Source organism: Odocoileus virginianus, chromosome 17 (assembly GCF_023699985.2).
Source record: "Odocoileus virginianus isolate 20LAN1187 ecotype Illinois chromosome 17, Ovbor_1.2, whole genome shotgun sequence".
Taxonomy (NCBI): Eukaryota; Metazoa; Chordata; class Mammalia; order Artiodactyla; family Cervidae; genus Odocoileus; species Odocoileus virginianus.
The window spans coordinates 34,713,482-34,727,018 of record NC_069690.1 but is presented as its reverse complement, the minus strand read 5'-3'; the positions used below and the strand labels follow the sequence as shown (position 1 = coordinate 34,727,018).

The 13,537-nt window shown below is 54.1% G+C and overlaps 1 protein-coding gene across 1 annotated transcript; it reads left to right on the top strand.

Annotated features, from left to right (window-relative positions):
- Positions 1-8,711: 8,711 nt before the first annotated feature.
- On the top strand, positions 8,712-13,094 carry TMEM92 (transmembrane protein 92). Its single transcript, XM_070478893.1, has 5 exons — positions 8,712-8,771; positions 9,046-9,107; positions 12,154-12,243; positions 12,407-12,593; positions 12,834-13,094. The coding sequence occupies exons 1-5, from the start codon at positions 8,712-8,714 to the stop codon at positions 12,945-12,947; spliced, it is 513 nt and encodes a 170-aa protein (XP_070334994.1). The 3' UTR covers positions 12,948-13,094.
- The last annotated feature ends 443 nt before the right edge of the window (positions 13,095-13,537 follow it).

Below are 13,537 nucleotides of genomic sequence, written 5' to 3'. Positions count from 1 at the left end.
AAAAGCTGCAGCCTGTGCAGGCAGCGCCACGTGGACGCCCCTCCTCTGTACTGTAATTCACGCCCACCCTTCCTAGCAGCTGGGTTCCGGCCCCTCAACCCCACCTGCACCAGGCGCCTGGTCACCTAGTAGGCAGGCAGACACCCCAGTGCCAGCCTCTGAGACAGGGCATCCGGTGACCTCAGGGCCTCTCCCCATTAGCAGTAACCAGGGCAACTCGTTGCCCACCCCCAAGTGAGCAGGGCAGTGCCGGGTTTGGGGAGGCCAGGCCGGGCTGGGGGAGGCAGGCGAGCTGGCCGCTGAGCAGGCAGTGGTTTGGCCCAGCAGGCAGAGGGAGTTTATCCTGGCACCCCGCCCTGAAGCCAAACATCCCTTACTAACCTCGCAGACACATCAAAGCTGGCCAGGAAGGGGCCCTTCAGTAGAGGAAACCTGCAGTCCTGGCAGGCTGACAGCCTGGCTCCAGGCACGGGACCACCCTGTCCCACTCGGCAGCCCAGGCTGAGGCTGGGCACGGCCGTCCTGGAGGGGCAGGCAGAAGACACTTCTACCCCATCCCTCTCCCCTGCCAACCCTCTCCCTGTCCCACAGCTGCAAAGAGGGTGGTTATGGGCCCAGGTGAGGGTGGCACGGCTGGCACCAGGACCCAGCTTTGGCACCTAGAACAGGTTCCCTCCCAGACTCGCCGCCTCCCATCCTCTAGGCAGGAGAGGCTGATGGAGGAGCTCGCTTTGGGCCCCAGCCTGGAAGAGGAATGTGTGCTAGATTGTAGGGGCACCAACGTCGCCCCCCACCCCAGGCTGGCTTATTCAGGAAAGGACCTTTCCACATAGATGAAGGAGGATGAAGAGGACAGGGGTTCCAGGGCTAGAAGCAGAACAAATCTTCAGAAAATAGCTGCTGAAGCAGAGTCGGAAGAAGAGAACTGGGCTGCAAGCCACCGGCCTCTCTCTGGGGACAGCAGGGGCTGAGGAGGAAGAGGGGCTGTGAGGCGCTAACAAGGGAGGGAGGAGGTGCTAACAGGGCCACTGGGGTGAGGGGATCCTGGAGGCAGCCCCCTAAAGGCTGGCCTGGTGATAAGGAAGCCGGGGGGTGCTGAGAGGGGGCTGCTGCATCCACACGAGAGGCTGGGTGGTGTGCACTCATGTATGTACACACATGCAGACACACACTGCATGCGCCCACCCACGCGTGCGTGCACACAACTCCAGCCAAGTCTGTCCTCGGCTAGGGGCCAGATGATGTGGCTGCTTAAAGGAGCTATGATTTGCGGAAGAATGTGATCTCTGCCCACCTCACTTCCCCCCCCTCTGCTTACACTCATTCTTCGCCTAACTCCCAGGTCCCTAACTGGTGATCAGTTTCAGGGATGTCCCGAGCTGTGTCTCCTCTGCATTTGTCTCAGTTCCCAGACCCTTTAGAAGCTCAAAATACCTAACTCACAGAGGGGCTACCCTTTCTAATGGCCACCTGGAACCCCCCCACCCCCGCTTGTTTGGGATTGGGAAGTTCTTCTGAAGTCTAACCACAATCCCCTGTAACATTTGGACGTGGGCAGAGGCAGCGACAAGCAGGGTGCAAAAGAGCCCTCTCTCAAGGGGCCAAGAGCAGAGCTACAAAGCGGGGGCCCTAGGGGTTCCTCAACCCCTTTCTTCTCTCTGACCACAGGGTCTTATCTCTAAGAGACACCATCAAAGGTGGGGATGGGAAAGGAGCTGTTGGGAGGAGGGGCAGGGTTGGGGAGAAGAGCCTCAGAAGCAGGGAACCAGGGCTGGAGGGCTCTGAAGACCCTTAACCTGAGTTAAGTTCTTCCCATCTGAGTCTTAGTGGCCATGCTCCCTCTGCCACCCCAAGACAGCCAACACTCAGCGGCTTAGCCTCCCTTCCTCTGAACTTCCCACCACCCACCTCTTGGAGGTGTTTCCCTTCCCACCGCTAGCTGTGCCCCAGAAACCTACACTTTGGAAGGATAAAGGCTGCCAAATGCAGTTTTTGTCTCTGCTAAGACTCTGGGAAGGTGAGCATTAGTTGAGCTCCTCCAACCTGCTCATTAGGATAATAAGCTCCCTGCACCGATAATCGTCAGGTGGCACTCCCCTCTCCATCCTCCTGGCTCGCGGGTCGGTGGCTCAGTCCAGGGTCAATTAAAGACATTATCTTCCCACAGCCAGACCCATCACCCTGAGAATGAGTGACAGGCCAGTGGGCTTTAGTTTTCAAAGAAATGCTGGGAAGGAGACTCAGACCCTGATCTCATTGCCAAGAATTCCTATTGGCAGCCCAGCAAGCATCCTGCGTGTCCTGGAAGGTGGACAGGGAGCCAAGCATTCCTTGCAGCGTACCCCGTAGGAATTGCTCAATCCCTGGGGAGCCATCTCACTTACACACGGTGAAGGGGTATGTGTACACTTGGGGAGGGGGCAGAAAGCAGAAGAGGTGGATTCCCCAAACCACACAGTCTGTGGAGATGGGAAACCTGGTCAGTCTGGAATAACCTCTGCAACCAAGAGCCCCCCATTAAGGACTCCAGTAATTCATTACCTATCCCCTTGGAGAAATCTGGTCCCTGACCCTAGGAGGCCCCCAACCAGTTTCAACTCAGTGACAACACAGCCAGTGTTTACTTGGAACAAAGCACCATGGGAAATGAAAGCTGAATCAGAACTGGGCTGGCCCCTGCAGCCTGGTGGGAACATTAGGACATGTACACACATCTTCAAGGGAGAATGGCCAAGTGCGTCAGAAAGGCCCAGAGAAAGGCTTGGGGAGGGGTAAGCAGGAAGGGGATCATTACTTCTTGCAGGAGGATCCAAGTCCAGGAAGGCTTTGTGGAAGAGGTGGTATTTGATGTGAGCCTTGAAGGATGGATGAGAATTTGTTAGGTTTCAGGGAGGGCATGGGGCAGGTGTACTAGGTACAGAGGAAAGGAGAGAAGCAGAAAAGGCTGGGCATGTGGCTGGAGGGCATGTGGGCAGGACAGGGAGACTGACACACGATGAGGACAGATGGGCTAGTTACTAAGGACCCAAGGTCTCCTTGAGGTAGGACTTTATTTAGGCAGAAGTGGGAGCCTCTGGAAGTTAGGGAACGAGAGACATACCCCACCAGGGGCAAGGAGGAGGTCAGGCTGAAGGCCTTGAGGACATCCCTGATGGCCTCGGCGAGCCACAGTGGATGGGGGCAGTCAGGAATGAGCACAGTCCCCATGAGGGTGAGGGGAGCCCAGGCAATGCTCAGTGGGCAGCAGGGGGAGCAGAAATGGGAAACAAACCAGGAGAGGGAATTCTCAAATTTCTGGACTCAACACCACTGCCACATCCAGCCCCCTGTGGCCCTCCGGGAGCCGGCCACACCAGGCCTCCCTCTGATGTTGGCCCTGGGGGCGGGGAGGGGGGGGAAACCAAAGCACTTAATGGACAGCAGAGGGGGCTGGTGAGCAGGGAACGGCGGGAAGTGGAGCTAGACTTTGGTGGCCGGTCCAGAAACGCTTAGAGCAATTCTCAGAGGGCAACAATACCCTTAATCTCTTAGCACCTCATTCTGCCTCCATAGGAACTGGAGACAAAAAGCTTTGGGCCCCTTTCCTCTACTAGGAAAGAAACATTTATTGCTTGTTATTATTTTTTGTGTTTTTTACATTGAAGTGTAGCTAATTTACAGGGCTTCCCCGGTGGCTCAGACAGTAAAGACTCTGCCTGCAATGCAGGAAACCCAGGTTAGATCCCTGGATCAGGAAGATCCCCTGTAGAAGTAATGGCTACCCACTCCAGTAATCTTGCCTGGAGAATTCCATGGACGGAGAAGCCTGGCAGGCTACAGTCCATGGGGTCACAAAGAGTCTGACACGACTGAGCAACTAACATACTTACTGACTGATAGCTAATTTACAATGTTATGTTAGTTCCAAGTGTATAGCAAAGTGATTCATATATATTCTTTTTCAGATTCTTTTCCATCACAGGTTAGTACAAGATATTGAGTATAGTTCCCTGTGCTGCACAGTAGGTTCTTGTTTGCTGAGTTTATACACAGTAGCGTGTATCCCAGACTCCTATTTGTCTCTCTCCCCTGCCCCCAACCCTTTGGTAACCACGTTTGTTTTCTGTCTGTGAGTCTATTTCTGTTTTGTAAATAAGTTCATTTGTATCATTTTTTAGAGTTCACATATCATTTATCCTTCTCTGTCTGATTTAGTATAATAATCTCTAGGTCCCTTTATTATGCTGCAAATGGCATTATTTCATTCTTTTTTTGGGGGTACACTTTTTTGTTGTCATTCTTTTTTTATAGCTGATAATACCACCTCTTCCTTATCCATTCATCTATCTATAGACACTTAGATTACTTCCATGTCTTGGTTATTGTAGCATATTGTTATTAAGGAAATTTTTAAAATATTTTTATTTGGCTGCATAGGGTCTCAGTTGTGGCACGTGGGATCTAGTGCCCCGACCAGGGATGGAACCCAGGCCCCCTGTATTGGGAGTGCAGACTCTTAGCTGCTGGACCACCAGGGAATTCCCTATCAAGGTAATATTGATTTACCATTACTGTATGCCAGGTACTGAGTGGCTTATTTCATCCTCACAGTGATCCTGTGTGACAAAAGGGGTACTGTTGTCCGCCCCCACACCCCCTTCACAGATAAGTGTAGAAAGGCCCAGAGAAGTTTCTTGACTAAAGTCACACAGCACACCCTAACAAGTGCCACACTTATTAACACAACATATTACTGTCCCTATAGGCAGAGCTGGGTTCAGTTCAGTTCAGTTCAGTTGCTCAGTTCTGTCCGACTCTTTGTGACCCCTTGAACTGCAGCACACAATGCCTCCCTGTCCATCACTAACTCCCAGAGTTTACTCAAACTCATGTCCACTGAGTCAGTGATGCCATCCAACCATCTCATCCTCTGCCGTCCCCTTCTCCTCCTGCCTTCAATCTTTCCCAGCATCAGGGTCTCTTCAAATGAGTCAATTCTTCACATCAGGTGGCCAAAGTATTGGAGTTTCAGCTTCAGCATCAGTCCTTCCAATGAATATTCAGGACTGATTTCCTTTAGGATGGACTGGTTGGATGTCCTTGCAGTCCAAGGGACTCTTAAGAGTCTTCTCCAACACCACAGTTCAAAAGCATCAATTCTTCGGCACTCAGCTTTCTTCATAGTCCAATTCTCATATCCATACATGACTACTGGAAAAACCAAAGCTTTGACTAGACAGAACTTTGTTGGCAAAGTAACGTCCATGCTTTTTAATATGCTGTCTAGATTGGTCATAACTTTTCTTCCAAGAGCTGGGTTACGACAGAACATTCTGGGTATTTCTGAAAGAAAGATCCCTACCCAGGGCCATGTCATTTATGGGGATCAATGTCCACCACAGTATGATGGGGAGGGAGGAGAGAGGAACAGAACTCAGTCTGGCTCTTGCCTCTGACCCAGAGCCTGCCTGGGGCCCGGCTGAGCCAGGCTGCACAAGGCCTCCCACTGCAGCTCCCAGTGAGTTCCTCCAGCCTTGGCAGAGGCTCCCCAGGCCTGACGTGTGTGCCACCCCGAGACTGCGGCTGGGTGTGGGGTCTTAAGACCTGCATAGTTGGGTCCTGACTCAGCCCCAGTGTCCCCTATGACTTGGCCTTTCTACCCCTCTGGGCTTCAGCTGCCTTCTCGGAGAATTGAGCGGGTGGACCAGCTGACCTCCGAGGCCCTTCAAGCTGGGCCCTTGTTGGGCGCACAATCAGCTCCTTCTTTAGCAAATGGGCCGGGGAGGCTCGAGCCAGTAGTAAGACACTGCAACTGTGCTGCTCTTGGGAAGCCCCAGATGGAATCTGGCATGGACTCTAGAAGGACCCACTGTCTGCCTGAGGCTTCTGGGCCTCCCTGCCCTCATGCCCCTGTATGTCTGAGCACACGTGCACACACATGCCCGCACTGCCTACCCACTGCCAGAGTGTTGAACAGGAGGTGTTGTCATTGTCCACGACCCTCCTGCCTCTAGACAAGACCAGGCCCCTGTCTGCTCAGTCTGGGGCCCCACTGGGCTTCCACCCCCAACCGACCTCACCCACCAGGAATGCTGGGGCCTTTGGAGCCATGTTGCCTGCTGACCACAGGGCCTGGTGTTCTTGGCCCGAGCTGGGACCGCCCACCTCCAGGCAGCTCAGCCCATCCCCATCTGCCGGAAGGAGCATAGAAAGGAAGTCTGATGTCATGAAAAAACACTGGGGATCCAGAAGCAGATTCCAGAGGCCCTCTAGACTTAGACTCTGCCCGGGAGCCTCACTTTCCCACTGGGGAGACACGGGGCAGGGAGCAGAGCAGATATTCTCCTACAGCATACCAGGGATGTGGGTAATGTTGCTGGATTTAAGAAATAAAAATACAGGACACTCAGTTAAATTAGAATTTCAGATAACAACTAAATTTTAGTTTAAGCGTGTCCCAAATATTGCATGGGACATATTTATTTATCCTAAAACGCTATTCACTGTTAGTGTGGAATTCAAATTTAACTGGCATCCTGTACTTTGTCTGGCAATCCTACATCTGTGTCAGTGGACACCAGAGGGAAGCAATCCCACCCTCCTGCCCTCCTCCTGCTTCTCCTCAGGGGGCCAACCTGCCTGGTCCCTTCACCATTTCAGCCTCCTACGTCTACCCCTGAAGGTCCTGCATGCCCTTCTTAGCATCCTCATTCCACTCCCTAGGATACCCTTCTGCCTAAGCTCACCCATCTTCCTCTATCCTAAACGCTACACCTCTGTCAGGCTCCAGGCCTGGGCAGAGCGGCAGGAGGTTCCCGGCAGATACCTCAGGTCTTGAGTGTTGGAGCAACAGGGCCCTGGATGCCCAAGTTAGCAACAACTCACTAAGGAAGCAGCAGCGTGGGTGCTGGGGGGAGAAGGCTCCAGAACCCTCTGCACTAAGTCTCCTTTGGCCGAGGAGTGGGCTAGGTCCACAGCCAACTGCTGGGGGAGGAGGAAAGACACGCTGCTCCATGCCCCCACTCCCCATTCCCTTCTCCAAGATCAATCAACAGGAACTGCAAATAGAGACGGCATTCTCTGGGGCCAGACCCCAATTCCACTTGGATCAGAGACTGGAAGATTCTGTCCTTCGGGGCCAAGAGATAATGAGAAACAGAGACAGAGAAAAGAGACCAAGGAGAGAGAGATACACCGAGATAGATCAGGAGAGTCAGTGAGACACAGACACAGGACCAAACCAGAGGCAAGGGAAATGGAAACAGACAGAAAAACAGACTCCTCCACTAAGACAGACAGGGATTAACAAAGAGGAGAAACAGAGATGGGAAAACAGGGAACGCGGAGAAATGGAGAGAAACTGCATGAAGACAGACAGGGAGAAACTGAAACAGGCAGACAGAGACTGGGAGAAACACGGCAGAGCAAGGAGGGGTTAAACAGAAGACAGAGATAACTGGACTGGGAGAGATGAGAAACAGATAAGGAGAAAGCCTGGAGAGAAAAAAGGACAAGCCAAAGGAGGACGGCTGTCCTTTCCTACTAGGTTGGGGCTAGTTTTCAGGGGCGAAGTCAGACTTGAGACACAGCAGGAACTTCTAAACACCTAAGAACTGATCCTCTCCAGGACCCCTCCCCCTTTCCCCAGGTCTAGGAACGGCACCCCAAAGACCATCTCCACTTCGCCCCTACCCCAGGGGTCCGGGCTCCATCTCTCCAACTCCCGCAAGGTTTCCTTACGTCTCATCTGTGTTTGGGCGTCTGGCTCTCCCCTCTGCCGATCGCCCACCGAGACGGTCTCCCACCCGACCCTCCAGCCTGGTCCCCCGGGGAGAGAGTTCGGGGAGACCCAGCCCAGGTCCCCGCCCCGCTCCGCCTGGCTCCTGGAAATCCCGCGTTGAGCGATGCTGCCACCTGCCGGCCGGATCTGGAAAGCACAACGCGCCTCCGGGCTGGGCGTGCTGGCGGGTCGGAATCCAGCCCCCGCAGGCCAGGACCGCGGCCTCGGGGGATCTTTCTAGGAATCCGGGTGGGCCTGCTCGCCCGCGCCCCGGCTCGCCTGGCTCTGCGGACTCAGCTCTACGAACTCAGGGACTAGTTTCAGAATCCCGGGGCCTCAATTTCCCCTGTAGTCAAATGGAGGAAATGTACCAACGCCTCCTCCCTGGATTTCAAGGAGGGTGGGGGCGGGGCAAAACTGTACCAGTTCTCTACTCCTGGTTCTCCTTCCCCAGAAATCAAGCAGGCCGCCCCTCCGTCTCTTCTCGGCAAAACAAAACAAAACAAAAAGTGGCACCTCCCTCCGTTACAATCCCCTCAATCCACTCCAAGGCCTTCGCTTCCGCTCTCCCTCTGCCCCCCAGAAATCCGCGTGGGAAGGGAGGGACTTCCAGGGGTCCCGCTCGCTCGGCCTGCAGCCCCTCTCCATCTCAAGCTTGGGACCTCTTAGAGGGTGGAGCAGTTAGGGGTTGGGAAGGGGTAGCTCAGCAGTCTTGAACTGACAGCACAATATATATATTCTTAAAATCAGATTATCTTTTCTAACTCCCATTTCCCAATCCAGACTTCTTCCTCCTCCCCCTCCTTTTCCCGGGTCGGGCCCTTCCCGGGTGCATTAGCTCCGCCCCCATCCCGAGGTGGGGCCCTATAGGTGGAGAGTCGTGGGAGAGGTCGCGGCCCCGCCTCTCTCCTCCTTCCCCTACACAAGGAAGCTCAGTGGCCCCCAAGCAAGAATGTCTGACACCTGTGTCGCCAGCCTCTTGCTGCTTGGCCTGCTGGCCAGCCTCCAACAGGTGAGCGCTTGGGAGGTAAAACTGTGGAACTTTCAAGCCCCTATTCTTATAGGTCAGGGGCTTGCTTCTGACTCCCGATCACCACCTTCCATTGTCAGGATCTCCTCGTGACCACAGGCAGTTAGCAACTCCTTTCTCTTTTTCGCCGGGGAAGTAATAGGTAGAAGACGCGGTGGGAGGTCCTGAGAAGGTCTGGGTTCCTTCACCTAGTGGGGAACTGTGTCGTGGGACCTATTCCCGCACACCGCTGTCTGACATCTAGCGCCTCTCTCAGAGTGTTAGCCTTGACTCGCCCTTCTGGCTCCTTCCCGCAGCGTCAGAAAGCGGGAACCTGAGGTCTGGACTGAGATCTGGACGTCTCGCCAGCTTGTCTCCCCAGCTCCATTCTTGCCAGTGTTGGGTGACCTTGGGGGAAGTCCTGGCCCTCTCTGGGACTGTGTATCTGTGCTTGTGCCCTAGAGAAAAGGAGGCTCCCTCTTCCCTTTCTAGGAGTGGGGGGAGGATTCTAGCAGGTGATAGGATTTGATCTGGCTGCCTGACCCAAGGCAGGGATGATCTCTGAAATCTGTGATTTCCAAGAGTAAGGCAGGGTGTCAGCACCCCCACATTCTTCTCTCCCCCCAGCCTGGGGGAAGGGCAGTCTATCTGGTTCTGGGATGGGAGATTATCCTGGAAACTGACATGGCTCTAGAATATGGATTTTTAACCTCTATGAGAGTCTGAGGGAAGGGCCAGACCAGTTCCCCCACAACATTCAATAACTGTGCAGCGACTTCACCCCAAAAGCCCTGCTACTCCTTCTCCATCACATGCAGTGGGTTTGTGCCAGCAGTAGGCTGTGCATCCTCTTGTTGATTTCTCCCAACAACTCCATGGGGCAGGCTGTTAATGCCCTCTGTTCACATGTAAATTAAGTTGAAGTTGCCCAGAATTGCCCCAACATTTGATACCACCTCAGTGAAGATCACCCCCTGTTTAAGAAGTGGCTGAAGGGGAGAGAATCTGGGAGAGGATCCCCTGCTCCTCCAAACAGGAGCTCAAGATTAATTCATTAAATCTGCTGTCTTTTTCTCAGTTGGGGGCCAGGAGAGGGGGAGGCACAGGGGCTAGGATGAGGGGAAGTGGGTATGCTGAGTGCCTGGACCCCTTGGTCCATCTCTGCCATCACCTCACCCTCTCTGGGCCAACTTGCAGGGGTTCTTTCCTGCTCCTGACCCTACTGGCCAAGGCTTGAGAGAAGGAGGTGTGCACATGGAACTGAGCACAGAAAAGGGGGAATCAACCCAACTGTTATTGGCTGTCATTGGTATTCTAAGCTTCGTTGTTGTTGTTGTCGTTAGCAATTGAACTGTTATTTCAAGATATAAAGATATCATGGTCTTGGGACTTCCCTGGTGGTCCAGTAGTTAAGACTTCCAACTTGCACTGCAAGGGGTACAGGTTCAAGCCCTGGTCAGGGAACTAAGATCCCTATATGCTGCGTGACCCTCCCCCAACCCCAAAAGAAAGAGATATGGTGGTCTCATAAAAAAACGTTGGCTCCTTGTTCTTGAGCTGTGGTTTTTTATCCCCCTGGAGGCTGGGATGGGGTGGCAGATAACCTCCCTTTAGCTGTGTTCCTCTGCTTGCTTTCCTTCCTCCCCCCACTACCTGGGAGCAACCAGGATGAAATGAAACCAGGTTGTCAATGAATGTTCTTTCATTCATTCTGCCAAAATCGTGAGTATTGGTTTTCAACAGAAAAAATCCCTTCCCTGGTGGAGTTTTCTACTGAGGAGACAAACAACTAGCAAGATAAAGTAAAATACGTAGTATGTTAGATGTTGACAGGAGCTATGCCGAGAACGTAAGCACAGTTAGGGGAAAAGAAGTGCTTTGTAAAAGGAGATATAATTTTAAAGATGGTCAGAGAAGGTGCTGGAGCCAGCCTCTCAGATTCCTGGGAAGAGAGCACTCCAAGCAGGGCTTTTACACATATTTTTATGTTAATCAGGTGAATTTCTAAAATGATAGCCACCACGTGGCGCAGAACTAGTGCAGAAGAGGGAGGGAGGGGGCGCTGTTTCTGGAGAGGAGGGTCCAGCACTTCTCAGAGCCAGGAAGGCCCAGGCTGGGTCTGAAGGATGACTGGGAGTTCAGTGGGCCCTGAAGGCTCAGGGACAAGGGTCTGCCCCTGCAGCCAGGGAACTCCCAGTGGGTGGTGGGTTGGTCCTGGCATCTGGGACCCAGGGAGCCACTGAGGGAAGCTTCCTGCAAGGTTTCTGGTGATCGGACTTGTGGGATAGGAACTTGCCAAGGTGTTGGGAGTGACTTCGGTGGGGGGCTGTGATGGGGGTGGGCTGGAAGGGTGGGTTAGTGGTGTGAGCTTACAGACCTAGGGGTGAGCAAATGTGGTAGGAGGTGTGACGAGAAGAGGAAGGGGGAGCTAGGGCCACCAGGTGGCAGCTAGGGCTGAACCATTGACCCAAGGAAGATGTGGAGTGAGGTGGAAAGCAGGCTTGAGGGAAAGTGCTGATCCTCTGGGGCTGTGAGGTACCTGGGTAGCATCTGGGTGGAAACCCCGGCCCCCAGTTTATGACCCAAACCTTTGCCTCTTCTCTTCCACAGGCTGCAGCCACATGTGGTCTCTTCTTGTAAGTCTGGGGTTTGGGCTGTAACTTCCATTGTGGGGAGGAGACACCCCAAATCCTGCCCTGCCTGCCTTCATCATCCTCACCCACTCCCCTTCTAGCCAGAAACCATCCCCACCCCCAACCAGAGAAGGGGAGTCCACTCTTCTACCCCCTCACTCCTTCTACCAACCAACCCATGGGCAGTTTCACACTTGGGGGTCACTCCCCATAATGAGGAGGGGCTGAGGGGGGTGATCTCTGGGCAGCAAAGTGTTTCTACTGAGTCCGCCCTGGATGTTCCAGGAACACTGATTCCCTCTTGCCTCCTGTTCTGTGTGCCCCATCATCTCGCCATTCACTCTTAGAGTTCGCTCCTGGCCCCTCCCCACTGCCCCTCTCCCCCTGCATCTCTTTAGAGTGATGCTGTAACCACTACAACACTCAATCCCACACCTGTCCAGTAAGGTCAACAGGACATTCATTACACCCATTTTATAGATGAGGAAAGTGAGGCCCAGGAAGGAATGAACCTTGGCAGGAGTGCACAAGGCCAGTAGTCAGCTGAACCTGAAACCCAGGTCTCAATCCCAGCCCTAGGTTCCTCCCACTAAGCCCAGAGGAGCCTAGTGGGGCAGCACTAACCCTGCTCTGCCAAAGGTGTGGCTTGTGCCCTGAGCACGCGGGTGGCTTTTAGGGAAGCTAGGATCCTTTTGCCCTCCTCCCCTGCCCCCGCCTTGGTACCAAGAGCCTCTATCCCACCCCACTCCCAGCACCTGCCCTAAGGGATTCAAATGCTGTGGGAGCAGCTGTTGCCAAGAGTACCAGCCGGAGCAGTTCGAGTTCTTCTCCGGTCCCTTAAGGTGAGCCCTGGGCCAGTTCCTCTGGGCACAGTCCTCTGATGGGTCTGGCCTACACAGGACTGGACTGGACTTCCTGCTGTGAAGGGTGGGGGTAGGTCAAGGGAGGGAGGGCGGTGTGGGGTGACTGGAGACTCAGCCTGATGTTGGTGGTTCCTTACCCCAGGATTTTTGTCATCATCTTCCTGATCATCATACCCCTCTTGTGCATCTGCGGCCTGGCTAAGCACTTGTATCTCAACTGCAGAAAGTCAGAGCAGGAGGCCCCAACAGCCCCCCCGGAACAGCCCCCCATTGCTCCTGTAGAGAGGGTCACAGCACCCGTTTCTGAGCCCCCACCCCCCTACAGTGAGGTGGGTATCCATCCCGACCCCTGCTCTGTCCCTCAGCTGTCTGTACCTCCTTTTTCTGATTTTTAGAGCAACTGGGGCAGTGAAGAGTGTCCTTACACCATGTCTCTGGGCCCTGGGGAGGGCTCTGCCACCAGCGTGGGGTCACTCTTCTCCCTGGTAAACATGCCTCCACCAGCACACAGGTGGTGATGACCAGTGGCCTGACCTAAGAAGTCACTGTGTCCCCTCCTTTCCCTGCAGATAATTCTGAAGCCTGTCCTGGGTCTGCCTCCCTTGGAGCCGCCCCCACCCTACAGCTTCAGGCCTGAGGAATATGCCGGGCTACGCAGAGGCATCGACAACTCCACCTTCTGATTCACCTCCTGCCTGGAACCCTGTCATCAGCCACCTCCCCAGTGCCTCCTGGGTCAAGCCAGAGACTCTCAGGAGCCCTGGAGCACCCTTGCCCATTCTGCCACACCTCTGGCAGTTCTTGGCTTTAAATTATTGCTTTTCTACCCTTGTTCCATGCCAGTTGCTTCTCTTGTCTCAAGGGCTGGTCTGGAGTGACATGTCCACCCCTCACCTCCCATTATAAGTTAGAGGCTGCCAGGAGGAAAATGTGAACAGTTGGAGGTGCCCAGCAGCGGAACGGGCTGCTCTGAGCAGTGGAGGAGTCTGCACCCTGGGGTACCAGCATGGGCCTGGACGGCCAGCTCTGAGATGTTTGGGAGGGCACCAATGTACCCTGCAAGATGGGGCTGCTCCACCTCTTCTCCCATGAACAGAGAAGACCCCATCGTCCTCCCCCAACCCCCAACACATGTTCTCACTAAATTTCTGTTGATTGTTGCTGAGAGTCTGCCTCTGACTGTGAGGAGGTGAGCTCAGGCACTGCTGGGGTACATGGTTGTGTGTGTGTATGTGGAGGATGGGGGTGGGTGGAGGTCACTGTGCCTGAAAAA